Source organism: Rhincodon typus, chromosome 16 (genome assembly GCF_021869965.1).
Source record: "Rhincodon typus isolate 14 chromosome 16, sRhiTyp1.1, whole genome shotgun sequence".
NCBI classification, from domain to species: Eukaryota; Metazoa; Chordata; class Chondrichthyes; order Orectolobiformes; family Rhincodontidae; genus Rhincodon; species Rhincodon typus.
The window spans coordinates 54,666,038-54,683,598 of record NC_063347.1 but is presented as its reverse complement, the minus strand read 5'-3'; the positions used below and the strand labels follow the sequence as shown (position 1 = coordinate 54,683,598).

General features: G+C 45.8%; 1 protein-coding gene across 10 annotated transcripts in view; it reads left to right on the top strand.

Annotated features, from left to right (window-relative positions):
* Positions 1–17,561, top strand: part of LOC125485088 (cadherin-related family member 4-like) — a 70,863-nt gene that overhangs the window by 20,177 nt on the left and 33,125 nt on the right. For all 10 annotated transcript variants that reach the window (XM_048606169.1, XM_048606163.1, XM_048606170.1 and 7 more), the window contains 2 exons: positions 629–732; positions 11,724–11,854. In XM_048606169.1, the coding sequence (XP_048462126.1) occupies positions 629–732; positions 11,724–11,854 (235 nt within the window). The remainder of the gene's footprint in view (positions 1–628; positions 733–11,723; positions 11,855–17,561) is intronic.

The window sequence follows — 17,561 nt, the reverse complement described above, 5'->3', positions numbered from 1 at the left end:
TGAAACACTCTCTCTGATCCCAGCTCTAACACAGTGAAACACTCTCTCTGATCCCAGCTCTAACACAATGAAACACTCTCTCTGATCCCAGATCTAACCCAGTGAAACACTCTCTCTGATCCCAGCTCTAACACAATGAAACACTCTCTCTGATCCCAGCTCTAACCCAGTGAAACACTCTCTCTGATCCCAGCTCTAACCCAGTGAAACACCCTCTCTGATCCCAGCTCTAACACAATGAAACAGTCTCTCTGATCCCAGCTCTAACACAGTTAAACACTCTCTCTGATCCCAGCCCTAACACAATGAAACACTCTCTCTGATCCCAGCTCTAACCCAGTGAAACACTCTCTCTGATCCCAGCTCTAACCCAGTGAAACACTCTCTCTGATCCCAGCTCTAACACAATGAAACACTCTCTCTGATACCAGCTCTAACCCAGTTAAACACTCTCTCTGATCCCAGCTCTAACAAGGAGCGGGACTCTCTCTGTTTATGCTGTGTATTGATTTGGGGAATGACTCCAAATTGAATGATCTCTGATTTGAAGCTGAAAGTGCAGGTGTAATTGTTTTTGATGTTGTGCGTTGTTTGTCATTGTTCATGGCTTTGTTCTTTGACCAATTAGAAATTTGAACTGCACATTAGTGTGACACAGAACTCAGAAGTTATTTGTAGTGGAATATTACGAATTATTGTGACTCCAGTCCGTCACTGGCCTCCGATATTCACGTGAGTGCAACTAATGTTACATTCGCCATTTCAGCTCCGAGTGAGATATAAGCCGGGGGTGTCACATTTTTCTAAGTTGTTAATTAAGACACAGAACCCTCCCGTTGCCAGACTGCGTGAAAGATTGTCAGTGGATTATGTCTTGGCTTGGGGATTTTTCGATAAAGCTGTATTTGGTGGGTTAACAGTCCAATAACCAGTGCAGGCCCCTGTATCATTCTGAGGTGGAGGACACGAGGGGAACAAATAAGAGTAGATCTTTCAGCCCATCAAACTAGCTGTGCCATTTCTGGCAGATCTCCACTTTACTCCCTGCCTGCCCCTCTTGGTCCTTGAGTCTGACAGAGATTAGAAGTCTGTGTATCACAGCTTTGAATATCCTAAACAATGTCACAACCAACTGAGTGAAGAAATTTCTCCTCATCTCACTCCTAAATGATTGCCCCCTTATTCTGATAGTTTCCTCAGCCAGGGAACAAGTTTTCAGTGACAACTCTGTCAAGACTCTTTCGAATTTTGCTTCAATTTCATCGCCTCTTATTCCTTTCATAAACTCCTGAACGTATAGAAGTCAATTTACTCAGCTTCTCATCAGGAGCAACGCTTTCTAATGAGTCTCTGCTACATTACCTTCAAGGCATTATATCATTCCTTCACAGTGCAGAACAGAACTGCACCCAGTCATCCAGACATGGTCTCACCAAAGCCCTGTACAATTACAGTGAGACAACCTTATTCCTGTCTTACAACAAAGGGCAACATGCCCCTACCTTTACTAATTTCTTGCTGTACATGCTTACTGACTTCCTTATTAATTGCAAAGAGATAAGGCTCCAGCACCAATCCTTGTGGCGCCCACCAGGCACAGCATACCAGTTTGGAAATCACCCACTCAGTCAACACTCCACTTCATGTATGTAAACCAATTCACTGTCCATGCTAACAGGTTTCTCCCAACTCCAAAGTTCTTGTTGAATGCCTTTTGGAAATCCAAATACACTGCATCTACTGAGTTCCCTTTATCGAGCCATTTAATTACATGTTTAAAAACTCCCGTATATGTGTCACGCATGATTTGACACAGTAAAATCATATTGATTTAGCTCAATCAGATCTGATTTTCTAAGTGCCTTGTTAAGACATCATCAATAAGAGATTCCACCATTGTTACAGCCATCGGTGACTCTTCTGACCCTGTGTGTGTGTGTGTGAGAGAGTGAGAGAGTGAGTGAGAGAGTATGTGTGTGAGTGTGTGTGTGTGTGAGAGAGAGAGAGTGAGAGAGTGTGTGTGTGTGTGTGAGTGTGTGTGTGTGTTTGAGAATGTGTGTGTGTGAGAGAGTGTGTGTGTGAGAGTATGTGTGTGTGAGTGTGTGTGTGAGTGTGTGTGTGTGTGTGTGTGTGCGCATGTGTGTGTGCGTGTGTGTGTGCGCGTGTATGTGTGTGAGTATGTACCCCCTGTCCCTCTGTGTGTTTCAAAGAAAGTGAATGTTTTGTGTCCGGTGACTCTCCATCAGAAAAGGAAGTATAAATGCTGATGACGTGGTGGAGATGGAGCAAAGAGAGTGAGAACAACAGTCAGGTGGACAAAGGGATGGTTGATAGTGAAATAACTCCACAGAGGCCAGTATCCTGTCACCAAGTCACCCTTTATTAACACATGGAGAGTCCTTGACACTAATTCAGTTCCCACAGAGCCAGCTCTCAGAGAGAACAGAACCCCTGACACTCCTGTTTATATCTGTCAGCCAGGACTCCCTGATTGGGACTGTTAATCTGGTCCAATCAGGGAACTTGTATTCTATGAGGTCCACCTGGCTGACCTTGTTACAATCACTACATCCCTCCCCCTCTGAGTCTGAGGAATAGTATGGTGGCTCAGTGGTTAGCACTGCTACCTCACAGTGCCACGGACCTAGGTTTGATTCCAGCCTCCCACACTCGAAAGATGAGTAGATTAGGGTGGATTGGCTACGCTAAATTGTCCAGGGATGTGCAGATTAGGTGGATTAACCATGGGAAATGCAGGGTTATAGGGTAGGGAGTTGGGTCTGTGTGGGATGCTCTTTGGTGGAAGATGATAGGCTGAATGCCCTGCTTCCACACTGTAGGGTTCTATGATTCTACAACATAGGCCAGATCTTTTTTTTGTAGCTCGTCCTGTGGCGTTTTATCACTGGGTCAGGTTCCTCCAACTCGGCCTTTGAAATGGGCAGCATGTAATCCATGATAGTTTGCCTCTTGTACTCACAGTGACTCGGAAAAAATTCATTTTCCTGTTCAGGTGGCAAAGGTGTCAATGCAGCGACATTTGCCATGTCCATTTCAGATTCCAAGGTACCTTCGATATTTCACAAAGTGGGAGGACCCACGGAGCTCCAGGAGAGTCGGAAAATCGAGAAGCCTGGCACGTTTTGTTCCCGTACCATTTGTGAATTTGCAACTTTTTATATGTTCCATGTGCCTATTCAGGACTGTTGTACCCACCCAATCTTTATACATCAATGAACCTGATCTCATGTCAACCATGTCTCTTACCTATGCAGGTTCATTCCTGTGGTTCCTACACCAAACTTCGTCCCCTGAATGAAACTGTCCCTCTCACTTCACAGAGTCTTGCATCCAGCACTGGCGTTCCTGATGCTGTTTCACCCTCACCCCCCAAGGTCAGGGAAGATCAGGTTTAACCTGGTGCAGGGTCTTCTTCCCATCAGCGACTCTACTGGAGCTATTCCTATAGTTGCATGAGGGATGGTCCTATAATCAAACAGGAACCGAGACAGTTTGGTATCGAGTGAAGCTGTAGGCTGTTTCTTTAAGCCTGCCTTCAAAGTTTGAACTGCTCTTTCCACCAGACCTTTGGATGATGGATGGAATGGAGCTGTCCTTATATGAGGAATACCATTGGACTTTAGGAAATACTCAATTTTCCTGTTGGTAAATGATGGCCCGTTCTCTGTGACCGACACTTCTGTGAGTCTATGTATTGCAAAAGATGCACACAGTTTTTCGATCGCCATCCCTGGGTTTGAACAAACTCTATGTACATTCAACCATTTTGTGTGGGCATCCAAAATGACTAAGAGTGTTGAGCCCATGAAAGGACCTGCATAAGTCAATGTGTAACCAAGTTCACGGTTTCCCCAGCTATTCCCACGAATGTGGGGGAGTTGCTGGCAGTAACCTCTGTCCTTGCTCGCACTCTGGGCACTGTCCAAGCAATGCAGCTATGTCTGCATCCAATCCCGCCAACCAGACATAACTTCATTTCGGAAACCCCTGGATGACCCTGGTGGAGTTCAGCTAATACCTTTACTCGGGACAATCACTCTTGCTCGTCATAATATAATGCCGTCCTCTACCGTGATCTAGTCTCTCTGGGTCCAAAAATGTTTCAGTTCTGGTTGTCGTAGCCCCTTTGGCTTCCCCAATCACTACCAGCTGTTTCTGTTTTGCCAGGACTGGCCCTTTCTGCCTCCAGAGTCTGATATTTTCAGCTGGGACTGGAAATGTGTCCAAAAAATTTAAAACCATTCCTGGCTCTTCCAGTGGTGATACCACTGGTGGTGTATGTGTCATCAGGAGGTGGTACACTTGCTGCCTGGCTTCCTGGATGGTGTTCCAACTTGGAATGATAGGCACTTAGTATTAGAGTCCACCCCTGATTTCGGCCTGAATTCATTGACACTGCCTTGTCCTCGTTAAATAGACCTCACAAGGGATTGTGTTCCATTATTATTGCAAATTGATGTCCATAAAGGTATTGGTGCAACTTCCTGAAGCCAAATATGACCATCAAACCTTCCTTCTCTATCTGGGCATATTTATGCTCTGCACTAGCCAAAGTCCTGGATGAATATGTTCTTGCGTATTCCTCTCTATTGGGCCATCAGTGAACCAACACCATCCCGATGCCATACAGGGAGGCATCGCATGCCAAACCAGATCTTGCTTGGGATCACACTGTGCCAACACCTTACACTGATGTTAGCTGTTACTTCATTTCACTGAAACCTATTTCTAGGCCATGCAACTATTTGCAAGGCTAACCCTTTTATAAGAATTGATGGAAAGGTGCCAGAATGGAGGCCAGGTTATATATGAACCATAATAATTCACCAGCTCAAGGAAAAACCTAAGCTCTGGTATAGACATGGGAGCCAGGGCACCTTTGATCATCTTCACTTTATCTTTCAACATGTGTAACCTGGTCTTGTCAACTCTGTAGCCCAAGTTGGTCACTCGGCCTGGAACATACACTTTTCCCTTCCAAGGCAAACGCTTGCCTTGGGGAAACATCTAAGACCAAGTTCGCTAACTCCTCCTTATTGGTCATCCCTGTTATGAGCTCATCATCTAGATAAATGACAACCTGGGGTAGACCTTGTAAAATGTTCTCTGTCATCCGCTGGAAAATTGCACAGGCTGACAATACCACAAATGGCAGATTGTTATATTGGCACAAACCCTTGTGGTTATTAATTGGAGTGTACATCTGGGAATCCTCATCCACTACAACTGAAGGTACACATGGCTCATGTCCAGCTTTGTGATGGACAGCCCCCCTGAAGCTTTGCGTATCAATCTTCTGTGTGAGGGATTGGGTATTTATCCCACTGCAAAAAGTGGTTTATCGCTTGTTTAAAACTCCCACAAATGCGAACCGACCCATCAGGCTTCACAATCGGTACGACCGGGCCTGCCCATTCCACAAACTGCACTGAGTTTGATAATTCCTTCACTTTCCAGCCTCCTGGTTTCTGTCTCTACTTTTACCCATAATGCAAATGGCACTGGGCGGGCCTTGCAGAATCATGGGATTGCTTCCTGGTCAACATGCCAGGTGGCCTTGGCTCCTTTGATAGTCCCTAGACCTTCCTGAAAAATGTCCAGATATTTAATTAGGACTTCACTTAGGCGGCCATTTTCTAACTGAAAAATGTGGAGCCAGTCAAGGTGAACCTTTCTCAACCAATTCCATCCATCAAGCTTAGGCCTGAGCCTTTTACTACAATCAGCGGTTACTGAACCAGCTGCTCCCCATAGGAGCCAAGAATCAAAGTTATACCTTTAATCTGTAAAGGTTTCCCTGGTATTGATTCTCAGTCCAGCCAAGGCCTTATGCAAACTTTAAGGGTTAGAGCCCAGAGCAAATTCTGTTTAATGAATGGTTCTGAAATCACTGAAATAGCCGCGCCGGTATTGACTTCCATTAGAACTGGGTAACCATCTAATCGGACGTTTATTTTGATTGGTTCTGATTTGTACGTTGCTAAGCAATTTAACTGCTCCAAACCAGGTGGAGGTGTGCTTTCCAGAGGTGCACTCTCCTGAATACCGGCCTATGAGTTCTCTTACTCGACTTAGGTCAAGTGGGACTCATTTGCTGTCTCGAGTCAACATACTGGCAGCAACTACAATGGCTTCCGGCCTGGAACCTGAAGAAAAATTTGACCATTCCATTTGGCCAAAGCTAGGCTTTGTTTTGGGGTTTTGCTGGGGGCCGACCTAGAGTCCCTTTGTCCAGGATATTCCTGAGTGAGGCTGCTCAATTGCTTTCACTCAAATGGTGTTTCCCAGGCCCAGTCAGCACGGTGAGGTGTCCACTTCCATCAAAATACCTTCCAACTCATAAGCTCCACTGGCTGCATTTTCCAATGACAAAGCCAGTTGTAATGCCTGTTTGAAGTCCAGTTGGGCTTCAGCTAGTAGGCACCTTTGCATGTTTATATTGCTAATCCCACATACCAAATGGTCTCTCAACATCTCATTAAGGGTTAACTCAATGTCACATGCCTCTGCCAGTCATCTTAACCTCATCAAAAATCCTGATACAGATTCCCCTGGTTCTCCAACAGCCGAGTAAAACCGATAGTGTCTCAGAATTAGAGGAGAGTTGGGGTAGTAACCTTCCTGAACTAAATCTGTCAACTCTTGCAAGGTATTAGTATCTGGTGCCTCAGGGAAAATAAGGCTCCTAATAACTGAAAAAGCTGCAGATCCACAAGCTATCAGAAGAATTACATATTTCTTTTCATCTGTCCCAATGTCATTTGCCTGGAAAAAAGAACACATTCTTTCCACATACTGGTCCTAGTCTTTGATGGCAGGATCAAATGAATCAAGTTTCCCAAATAACGGCATGATGCCAGAACAGCTTGCCCCAACTCAAAGATGACTATTGCGAGCAAATTTCTTCAGAAGGGTATTTTTTTCTCTTGTCACCACTGAAATAATTCCACAGAGGCCAGAATTCTGTCACCAGTCAGTCTTTATTTACATGTGGAGAGTCCTTGACACTGATCCAGCTTCTTTTATAGCCAGCTCTGAGTGAACACAACCTCTGACACTCCTGTTCTTATCCGTCAGCCAGGGCTCCCTGATTGGACCAGATTAACTGCCCCAAACAGGTAACTCATTTTCTATGAGATCAACCTGGCTGACCCTGTTACAATCACTGCAGGTAGTAAGCCAGGGAAGAAGGAAAGATGATCATGGCAACCATTAGTCAGTGAAAAAGGGTTGGCTGTGCTAGAAGGGCCTGATGTGTGGGAGTGGGGAAAGGACATGGGAGAAGGTGGACAGATTCTAATATTACGGAACTAGATATCGTGTCCTGAAGACTGCAGTGGAAAATGCAATGCTATTTTTTTCCAGCTTGTGCTGAGGCTCACTGGAGAACTGACACAGAAATGTCTGCCAGGGAACATAGTGGTGTGTTGAAGCGACAGGCAACAGAAAGCTCAGGATTATTTTTGTGGACAGATAAAACTTTGTTGCACTCCCTCCCAAGCCCAAACGTCCTTCCTCGGCTAAGGAGACCAAAAGTGCACACAATACCCCAGGTGTGATCTCACCCAGGCCCTGTACAGCTGTAGCAAGACATCCCTGTTCCTATACCCAAATCCTCTCACTATGAAGGTCAACATACCATTTGCCTTCTTCGCTGCCTGCTGCACCTGCATTCTTACTTTCAGCAACTGGTGCACAATCTCATTGCACCACTCCCTTTACAATTTATCACCATTCAGATCATAATCTGCCTTCCTCTTTATGCCATCAAAGTGGGTAGCCTCACATTTATCCACATTATGCATCACCTACCATGCATTTACCCACTCATTCAACTTGTCTAAATTACACTCAATATCTCTGCATCCTCCTCACAGCTTACCCTCCCACCCAGCTTTGTGTCTTGGAGATATTACATTTAGTGCCCCCATCCAAACCATTGACATACATTGTGAACAGCTGGGATCCCAAACACAGATCCCTATGGTACCCCACTGCCTGTCACTCAGAAAAAAGACCCATTTCTTCCTACTCTTTGTTTCCTGTCTACCAGCTGGTTCTCTACCCATGTCCATCCACTACCCCCAACCACATGCAATTTAATGTTACATGCTAATCTCTTTTGTGGGACATTATCAAAAGCCTTCTGAAAATCCAGTAAATCACATCCACTGGCTCCTTCTTATCAACTCTACTACTTACGTCACTGAAAAATTCAACTTTGTCAGGCATGGGGGTTTCCCTTTCACAAAGCCATGCTCATTCTGTCTGATCCTGTCACTGTTACCCAACTGATGTGCAGTTAAATCTTTTTTAATGCACTCTTAGCTTTTTCCCTACTACCGATGTCAGATGAACCAGTCTCTAATTTCCTGTTCTCTCTTCCTCCTTTTTTAAAACAGTGCAGTTATGTTAGCTACCCTCCAATATCCATAAGATCTGTTCCAGACTCTATGGAATCTTTATTGATGACCATCAATGCATCCACATTTTCCAGGGCCACATCCTTAAATATTCTGGAATGTAGATTATTGGGCCCTCAGGCTTAATCAGCCTTTAACCCCCATCTATTTCCCCAATATCATTTTCCTAGTTATACTGATTTCCTACAGTTCTCCCTCTCAGTAAACCCAGCGTTCCCCAATCAGTCCCTGGGTTATTTCTGTCGCTCAGTGTGTGTATTCCTCTGTCCTTGTGTGTCTGATCCTTCTGTCCCTGTGCATGTGTTCCCTCTGTCCGTGTGTGTTCCCTCTCTTTCTCTCTCTCTCTCTCTGTGTCCTCCCCTGTTTGAACAATGCCTCTGGATGTCTGGTTTTACATTTGAACGTGCATTGCAGAAAGAGTTTGCATGTTCTGGCTGGATAAATGGAGCTGCGGTATATTTGGCAAAATGCACGAGTTGTCCATCTATCTGTGAGATCACTGGAGTTTGTTACTGGCATCATTCCACCATTAATTCCTTGCCAGGAACGATAGGTGAACGGATGACGTTTGTTTTCCCAGCAACCTAACGTACACTCACTCCCTCCCCTTTCAAGTAGCCATTTCCCATTGTAATAAAATCACTGAAAACGATTAATGACTGCCTCAGAAGTGGATTCCATTAAAGGGAGAGACTTGGCACTTTATTGTTCCCTCCACTCTGAGTCTCAGAGAATCATACACTACAGAAGAGTTTATTTTGGCCCATTGGGTCTGCACTGATACAAAATCACTGTAAATCGACACTCGTTTCACTCACTCACATTAGACCTGTAGCTATAAATGTTATTATCATTTCAACCAAGCACTTTATAAAGATTGTGAGGTTTCCTGCCTCAACTACCCTCCCAGATTCACCATCTGGGGTGAAACATGTTTTCCTTAAATCCCCTCTGAATGTCCACCTTAAAATAATGCTTCTTCATTATTGACCTTTCAACTAAGGGGGACAGCTGTAAAACAACCCCCCTGCCTTATAATTTATACCTCAAATGCTAAAGGCAAGAGCCCTGTATGCCTTCTTAACTACCCCATTACCCTGCCCTGCTACCTTTCGGGATCTGTGGACAAGCACCCCAAGATCGTTGTTCCTCTGAGCTTTCTAGTGTCCTGCCATTCATTGAATACCCCTTTGTCTTGTTACTTCTTCCAAAGTGCTTCAACTCACATTGCTCCGGGTTAAACTCCGTCTGCTACTAATCTGCCCATCTGACCAATCAGTTTATCTCTTCGTGTAACCTAAGGCCTTCTTCCTCATTGTCAACCACCTGGCCAATCTTCATGTCATCCGCAAATTTATTTATCACTTTAGCCCCATGACAACCCTAACATTCTCATCTATACACATATATATATATATCTCACAAACAGTAATGGATCCAGGACTGCACACTGTCCTCCAGTCACACAAACAGCCTTCTACCACCACCCTCTGTCTCCTGCCACTGAGCCAATTTTGGATCCAACTTGCCAAGTTTCCCTGGATCCCATGTGCTTTTACCTTCTTTGTCTGTCTCCCATGTGGGACCTTGTCAAAGGCCTAGCTGAAATCCATATAAACTACATCAACTGCCCTACCTTCATATACATACCCGGTCACCTCTTCAAAAATTTCAAGCAGATATGCTAGGCATGACCTCCCTCTGACAAAGCCTTGCCGACTACCCCAATCAAACCCTGCACCTTCAAATAGATTTTAATTCTCTCATTCAGAATAATTTCCCTACTACTGATGTGGGATTCTCCGGTCTATAATTGCCACGTCTATCTCTACCATCCTTCTTAATATGTGGAACAGTATTAGCTATCCACTGGCACCTCCCCTGCGGCTAGAGAACAATAATAAATTTGTATCAGAGCCCCTTTAATTTCCTCCCTCGTCTCCCGCAGCAGCCGAGGATACAACTCATCTCTAAATGGGGATTTGTCCACTTTTAAACTCGCCAAAACCTCCAACAGCTATCTAGTCTCTTTTTGAATGTGCTCAGGAACCTCAGTCACTCTTCCTGAGTTCTCTATCTCCATCCTCCTTCCCTATAGTGAAGAATCTTAGTCCTTGGAAGTGCAATTCAGAATATTGTTAGTGATAAATAATAGCATTTGTAACAATGACACGGGATTTAATCTCCCTCAGCCCCATCCTGTCTTTTCCCCGCTGATTCTACAGAGGCCAATAATCTCATGCCAGTGGCCCCTCTCTGTGTTAGAACGTGGACAGGGGAGGAGCCACTGTCAGGTGTAATGCTGAGCCTGCAGGCTTCAGTTCCCTGTGGAGCACAAGGAGTGAGAATGAGGACTGGTTCTCTACTGACACCCTCTGCACGGAGTAGGAGCGTTCCTGTGTAGCTCATATCACCCAAGGCTGCAGGTCCAATCACCCACATGCCCTGACTATGCCAGTATTGGCCTCCTGGGCTTTCATTGTCAAGGGTGCCCTGGAAAGGAGCCAGCAAAACCAGCACGGCAGCAATAAGTCAGCGTTATCACTGACATCCCCACAATGGTGAGGGTGGGTGGGTCTTGATAACCATAGCAGCGGTGTCTCACTGCAGCTTAAAGCAGGGCTTGTGTTGGCAGTTCAAGGTGTCTGTGCAGTTGGCAGGGCAGCAATCTTCACTGATCTGTTGGGGAGGACGTTGGCGAGTGTGGAGGGGGCGGCAATCTCAGGAGTGAGAGGGATGGTGAGACAGGTGCAGCGGCTGAGGTGGGGAGTGAAGCAAGAACAGACACAGGAAAATGCATCAGCCACGCTCCCCGCCTCAGGCTCAACACGGTGTGGGGCTGGAGGAACACGGCAGGTCAGGCAGCATCACAGGAGCAGGAGAGTCGGCATTTCGGGTTGGGACCCTTCATCGGGCTCCCTGCCTCATCCTGCGCCTGGCACCAATCTGTCCTTCCCCATGCTGGCCCAATCAGGTGGACAAGCTTGGTGCCTATGGTTATTGACCAGCTCCACACTGCTGGTCGTCTGTGATGCCTGCATCAAGGTGCTAACTAAATTCCTGCTTGAATTGTAAGGTCCTAGCGTCCATGTGTTTGGAGGTGGGGAGCGGGGAGGTCAGAATGTTGGGTCACCTCGCTGCGATCCCCACTGCAATGCTTTCTTTGTCAAACACCTGAATGAAGCTCACATCCTGTCTTCAACAACTGTGACCTCTGTGACAATACGGGGAGAGGGCTGGGATGCCTATGGAATCTGCTAATGGATCTCTTTCCTGTAGATCCGCTCCAGGCACTGTCAGCATCCTGGAGAAGCAAGGCCCGGAGTATTATGTGGCGCAGGTCACTGCTACAGGAAACAGCGTGCATTACCACCTGATGACCCACAGCCCTGCCTACAAGATTGGTGAGGGTGAGTTACAGGATTAACAAACTCTGTGAGAGCCAGAGAGGGCAGTGGGAGGTGTGTGACACCAGCGCACAGTACCCAGAGCTCGCCTCTTGTCTCAGTCTGTTGGGGACGCACTGATAGAGACACATCCATCAACAACTCCAATACTCTTGTATCCGTGACTACACAGATTGTAACGGCACCAGAAGGAATGTCGTCCAGTGGTTTCCAAGTTGATTCATTTAACTTGTTTGTACTTTCCACTTGAATCTTGACTCCATGAAGCACTTTGCACAGGTTCTGTGTTCAAGCAGATTCAGTTGGGGGGTGTTGTTTGGGTACAGCTGACTGCTCATCCTCACACTCTCCCGGTTAGAAACTTGGGGCAGTTTCAGGGGAAAGAGCCCGCGCCCATATCTGCACAAATAACAAACGAGAGCAGGACTCTACAGAATAAATAAACTCATGGGTAATGAGCTCAGTGATGACCCTTGACCTGGGTCCATGGGCCAAATCCCAGCTCTAACCAAAACGCTGCACACAGCTTAGGTTAATGGCCCTGAGTCAGTTTGGGTTCACAGTCTGGAGATTAACTAGGTTTCATGGCCTGGGGTCCGCTTGGGTTCATGGTCTGGATGTCAGTTCTGGTTTAGGGTCAGCTCAGGCTCAGGGTTTGAAGATCAGTCCGTTCAGGGGTCAGGGGTCAACTCAAGTTCAAGCTTCAGGAGTCAGCGCAGGAAACCCCCATGGTTTGGAGCTGAGCTCAGGTTCAATATTTAGGCATCAGTTCCAGATCAGTATTTAACAATCAGTTCAGGATCAGGGTCTGGGGATCAGGGTCCGGGGATCAGTTCATGATCGGGATCCAGGGACCTGTTTGGGTTCAGGATCCAGGGAATAGTTCAGGATCAGGATCCAGAATCAGCTTAGATTCAGAGTGAGGGGATTAGTTTGGGTGCAGGGTTCAGGGATCAGTTCAGCTTCAAGGTTCAGGGATCAGCTTGCAATCAGTGCTCAGGATCAGTTTGGGATTATAGTTCAGGGTCAATTCAGATTCAATGTCTAAGGATCAGGTGAAGTTCGGGGTTTTTGGGTCAGTTTGAGCTCAGGGTTAATGAGTAAGTTCTCATAGACTCGTGAAGGTCATTCTAGCATTGTCTGTGCCTGTCAACAACGTTCGGGCAACAATAATCTGATTTTCCAGCTTTTCTCCCATAGCCCTGCAGACTATAGCAATGCAAGTGTGTATCTAAATATTACTTCAGTGTTATGAGAGTTTCTACCTGTACCATCCTTTCAGGCAGTGAGTTCCAGATTCCTATCACACTGTGGTTGAAACAAATTCTCCTCAACTCTCCTCACAACCACCTACCTCTTAACATAAGTCCCTGCACCTGTACTAATAGAAGAAGTGTCTTCTTTTCCACTTTATCTAAACCCCTTATAACCTCATGATCTCTATCAGGTCTACTCTGAACCTTCACTATTCCAAGGAAAATAATCCCATTCTATCCAATCCTTCCTCATATCTCAGAGCTCCCGGCCCAGGCAGCATCCTGGTAAATCTCTGCACCCCGTCTAGTGCAATCATATCCTCCCTATAATGTGAGGACCAGAACTGTGCATAGTATTGCAGTTGTGGCCGAACCAATGTTTTATACATTTCCAGCATAACCTCCTTACTCTTGTATTCTATGACTCAAATAATAAAGGCAAGTATCCTGCATCCCTTCTTAACCACTATATCTACCTGCCCTGCTAAGTTTCAGGGTAAACCAAGATCTCTCTGACTTCCTAGGGTCCTACCGCTCATGGTGTAACCCCTTGCATTGTTATTTGTGCCCAAGTGCATTCCCTCACACTATACCAAGATTGAATTCTATTTTCCACTGCTGTGCCCATCTGACCAGTCTGTTAATCTTCTCCGGCAGGTTAGGGCTATCCTCCTTACTGTTTACCACCCAACCAGTCTGTGTGTTATCCACAAACTCTTGACCATACCCCCTTATCTAAATCCAAATCATTACTGTTCACCACAAGTAGCAAGGGCTCCCAGCATTGAACGCTGTGCAACCTCAACCAAAACTGACTTCCAGTCGCAGAAACATCCCTCTGTCCTTACCCTCTGCCTCTCAGCCAATTCTGGATCCAACCAGTGTGCCGCGAGGAACCTGATCAAAAACCTTGCTAAAGTCCACATGGACTGCATCAAATGCATTGCCCTCAGCAGCACTTCTGGTTACCCTTTCAAAAATTTAACCAAATTTTTCAAATGCGACTTGCCTCTAACAAAAAAAAGGAACAAACTGTGGATGCTGTAAATCAGAAACAAAAACAAAGTTGCTGGAAAAGCTCAGCAGGCCTGGCAGCAACTGTGGAAAAAAAAATCAGAGTTAACATTTCGGGTTGAGTGGTGCTTCTCAGAAATTGGAGCTTTTTCAGCATTTTCTGTTTTTGTTGCCTCTAACAAATCTATACTGACTATCCCTGAGTAACCTGCGTCTCTCCAGTGCAGATATATTATGCCCTTCAGAATTCTTTCACCAAGGTTAGACTCAGCTTAGATAAGGAAGGATGTAAATGCATTTGAAGCAGTTCAGAAAAGGTATTCCTAGCGGATACCTGGAATAGGGTGTTGCCTTATGAGGAAGGGGTGGACAGGCTAGGTTTGTACTTGGTGGATACTCTGAATAAAAGGTCTCAATTTGGATACTGGGTATAAATCCGACATTTGTGGAAATGATCTACTAATGTACTGATCAATACAGATTTTGTTCTCCAAAGTCTGTTTACAAATTTTAAAAAGAATGTGATATGCTGCTAAACCACTGAATATTTCCCCAAAATGCCCAAAACAATTTATAGGATTCTTGCTGTTCTCAGTCTCTTCCAGCAGATGGCAGCACTAGATGCTTAACTAGTACCGCGCAGTGCCTTACCCGGGGGTAAACTGAAAATGATGGGATCACCTCAAATTTAGGTCCAAAGGTTCAAGGGAAGAAAAGGTTTGTATCTGATCAGCAAGGAGCTTTACTTATACAGGTCAAACCTCCTTTGGTAACCAACCGACAGATCATCACCAGCATTAGTCATTAACATTAATCTCCCTGATTCAGTGTTCAGTGATTTAGCAAGAGCTCCTCGTTCAGATTATTATGTCTGAGCATGTTCAAAAGTGCTTTTCTTAACAGTCCCACCCCCTGCTCTTTTCCCGTGGCCCTGCAAATCTTTCATCTTAAAACATATGTCTAATTCTCTCTTGAATACATACCATTGAATGTATTTCAGATCATGACCACTTGCCCCGTACAAAAACAAATCCTTCTCACCACTCCTCTGGCTCTTTTGCAATTAGCTTAAATCTGTCCCCTTAGGTCGCTGACCCACTTTTCAGATGAAACAGTTTCTTAGAAACGTAGAAAAATATCAAATAGGAGCAGAAGTAGGTCATTCAGTCCTTCAGGCCTGCTCCCCCATTCAATATGATCATGGCTGACCATCCCAATCAGTACCCTGTTCCCACTTTCTCCCCATACCCTTTGAACCTTTAACCCTAAGAACTATATCTACCTTCTTCTAGAAAATTTCCAAAGATTTGGCCTCAACTGCTTTCTGTGGCAGAGAATTCCACAGGCTCACCACTCTCTGGGTGAAGAAATTTCTCCTCATCTCAGTTCTAAATGACCTACCCCAAATCCTTAGTCTGTGACCCCTGGTTCTGGACTACCCAGTCATTGAGAGCATCCTTCCTGTGTTTACCCTCTCGAGTCTTGATAGAATTTTGTACATTTCTGTGACATCTGCACTACCCCTTCCCCCACCTCATTCTTCTAAACTCCAGTGAATATAACTCTAACTGATCCAGTCTCTCTTCAAACATTAGTCCTATCATCCCACAAAACAGTCTCCTTTGTCCCAGCCCCCTACCATACACACCAGGCCTTGTTATCACATAGCCTGCCATTACACACCCCCTGTTGTTAGCCACTAACAGTCCCCATTAACAACTACTCACCCTCCCAGCCTGATCGTTAGCAACTCCTTTGTCCAACTCTCTCTTCTCTCGGTTTATGCTCTAACCCCACCCATCGTTTACTGCTTAGTCCCTCCCCTCACCCTATCTTCTGCATATAAACAAACATTTTCCCAGCTATGAGATAGTAAGAACTGCCGATGCTGGAGTCAGAGATAACACAGTGTGGACCTGGAGGAACACAGCAGGCCAGGCAGCATCAGAGGAGCAGGAGAGTCGATGTTTCGAGTTGGGACCCTTCTTCAGAAATGGGGAGGGGAGGGCAGCTCAGAAATAAATAGAGAGGAGGGGTGGGGCTGAGGAAGGTAGGTGGGATGGTGATAGGTGAGTGCAGGTGGGAATAGTGGGGGTTGGTCAGTGAGGTGGGAGGAGTGGATAGACGGGAGAGAAGATGGACACGTTGTCAGGTCAATGTGCTGGGAATGAGAGGGAGGGTTGGACACGGAATCAGGCCAGGGGTAGGGAGACTTTAAAACTGGTGAATTCCATGTTTAGGCCATTGAGCTGTAGGCTCCCGAGGCGGAATATGAGGTGCTGCTCCTCCAGTTTGTGGATGGCGTCATTGTGACACTGGAGGAGGCCCAGGATGGACATGTCATCCAGGGAGTGGGAGGGGAATTTTGAAATGATTCACGACCAGAAGGTGGTGTTGTTTGTTGCGAACAGAGCGCAGATGCTCTACAAAGCCGTCTCCGCTTGGTGCCACCAATGTAGAGGAGGCCACATCGGGAGCAGCGGATGCAGTAGACCCCATTGACGGATGTGCAGGTGAACCCCTGTCTAATGTGGAAGGTTTGTATTGTGCCTTAAATGGAGCGGAGGGTGGAGGTGTAGGGGCTGGTGTAGCACTTCCTGTGGTTGCAGGGAACGGTGCCGGGGATGGTGGGGTTAGTGGGGAGTGTGGAGCTGACGAGGGAGTCACGGGGAGAGCGGTCCCTATGGAAGGCAGATAGAGGTGGAGAGGGAAATATCTCTTTGGTTGTGGAGTTGGATTGTAACCAAACCATTGGATTGTAACACAACCAAAGAAGTTTCTCCTAATCTCACTCCTAGCTCTCTTGCTGACAATCTTGAAATTTTGACTCCTTGTTACCGACCTACCAACTAGTGGAAACAGAATAGCCTTCTTTATACAGTGGAAATTATCCATAATTTTAAACACCTCAATAATGTCATCTCTTAACCTTCTCTAATGTTTCCTTGTACCCAAACTCCTTCATTCCTGGTATCGTTCTGGTGAATCTCCTTTGCGCTCTCTCCAGGATGGTACCACCCTTCCTTAAATAAGGCACCCAGAACTGAACACAACACTAAAAGTGGTCTGACCAATGATCTGTAGAGGTGCAGCATCACTTCCTTGCTTTTATACTCTATGCCTCTATACAAGGATCCTATAAACCTCTTTTAACAACTGTTTCAACTTGCCTGGCCACCTTCAGAGAATCATGTACGAGAATTCTGAGGTCCCTCTGCTCCTGAGCTCCCTTCAAAGTTTTACCCTTGAGTCTGTATTGTCTCTCTGTGTTTTTTCTGCAAAAATGCATTACCTCACATTTCTCTGCTTTGACACTCACCTGCCAGGTGTCTGCTCATTTGAGACAACAAGGTGTAGAGCTGGATGAACACAGTAGGCCAAGCAGCATCAGAGGAGCAGGAAAGCTGACATTTCGGGCCTGAACCCTTCTTCAGAAATGG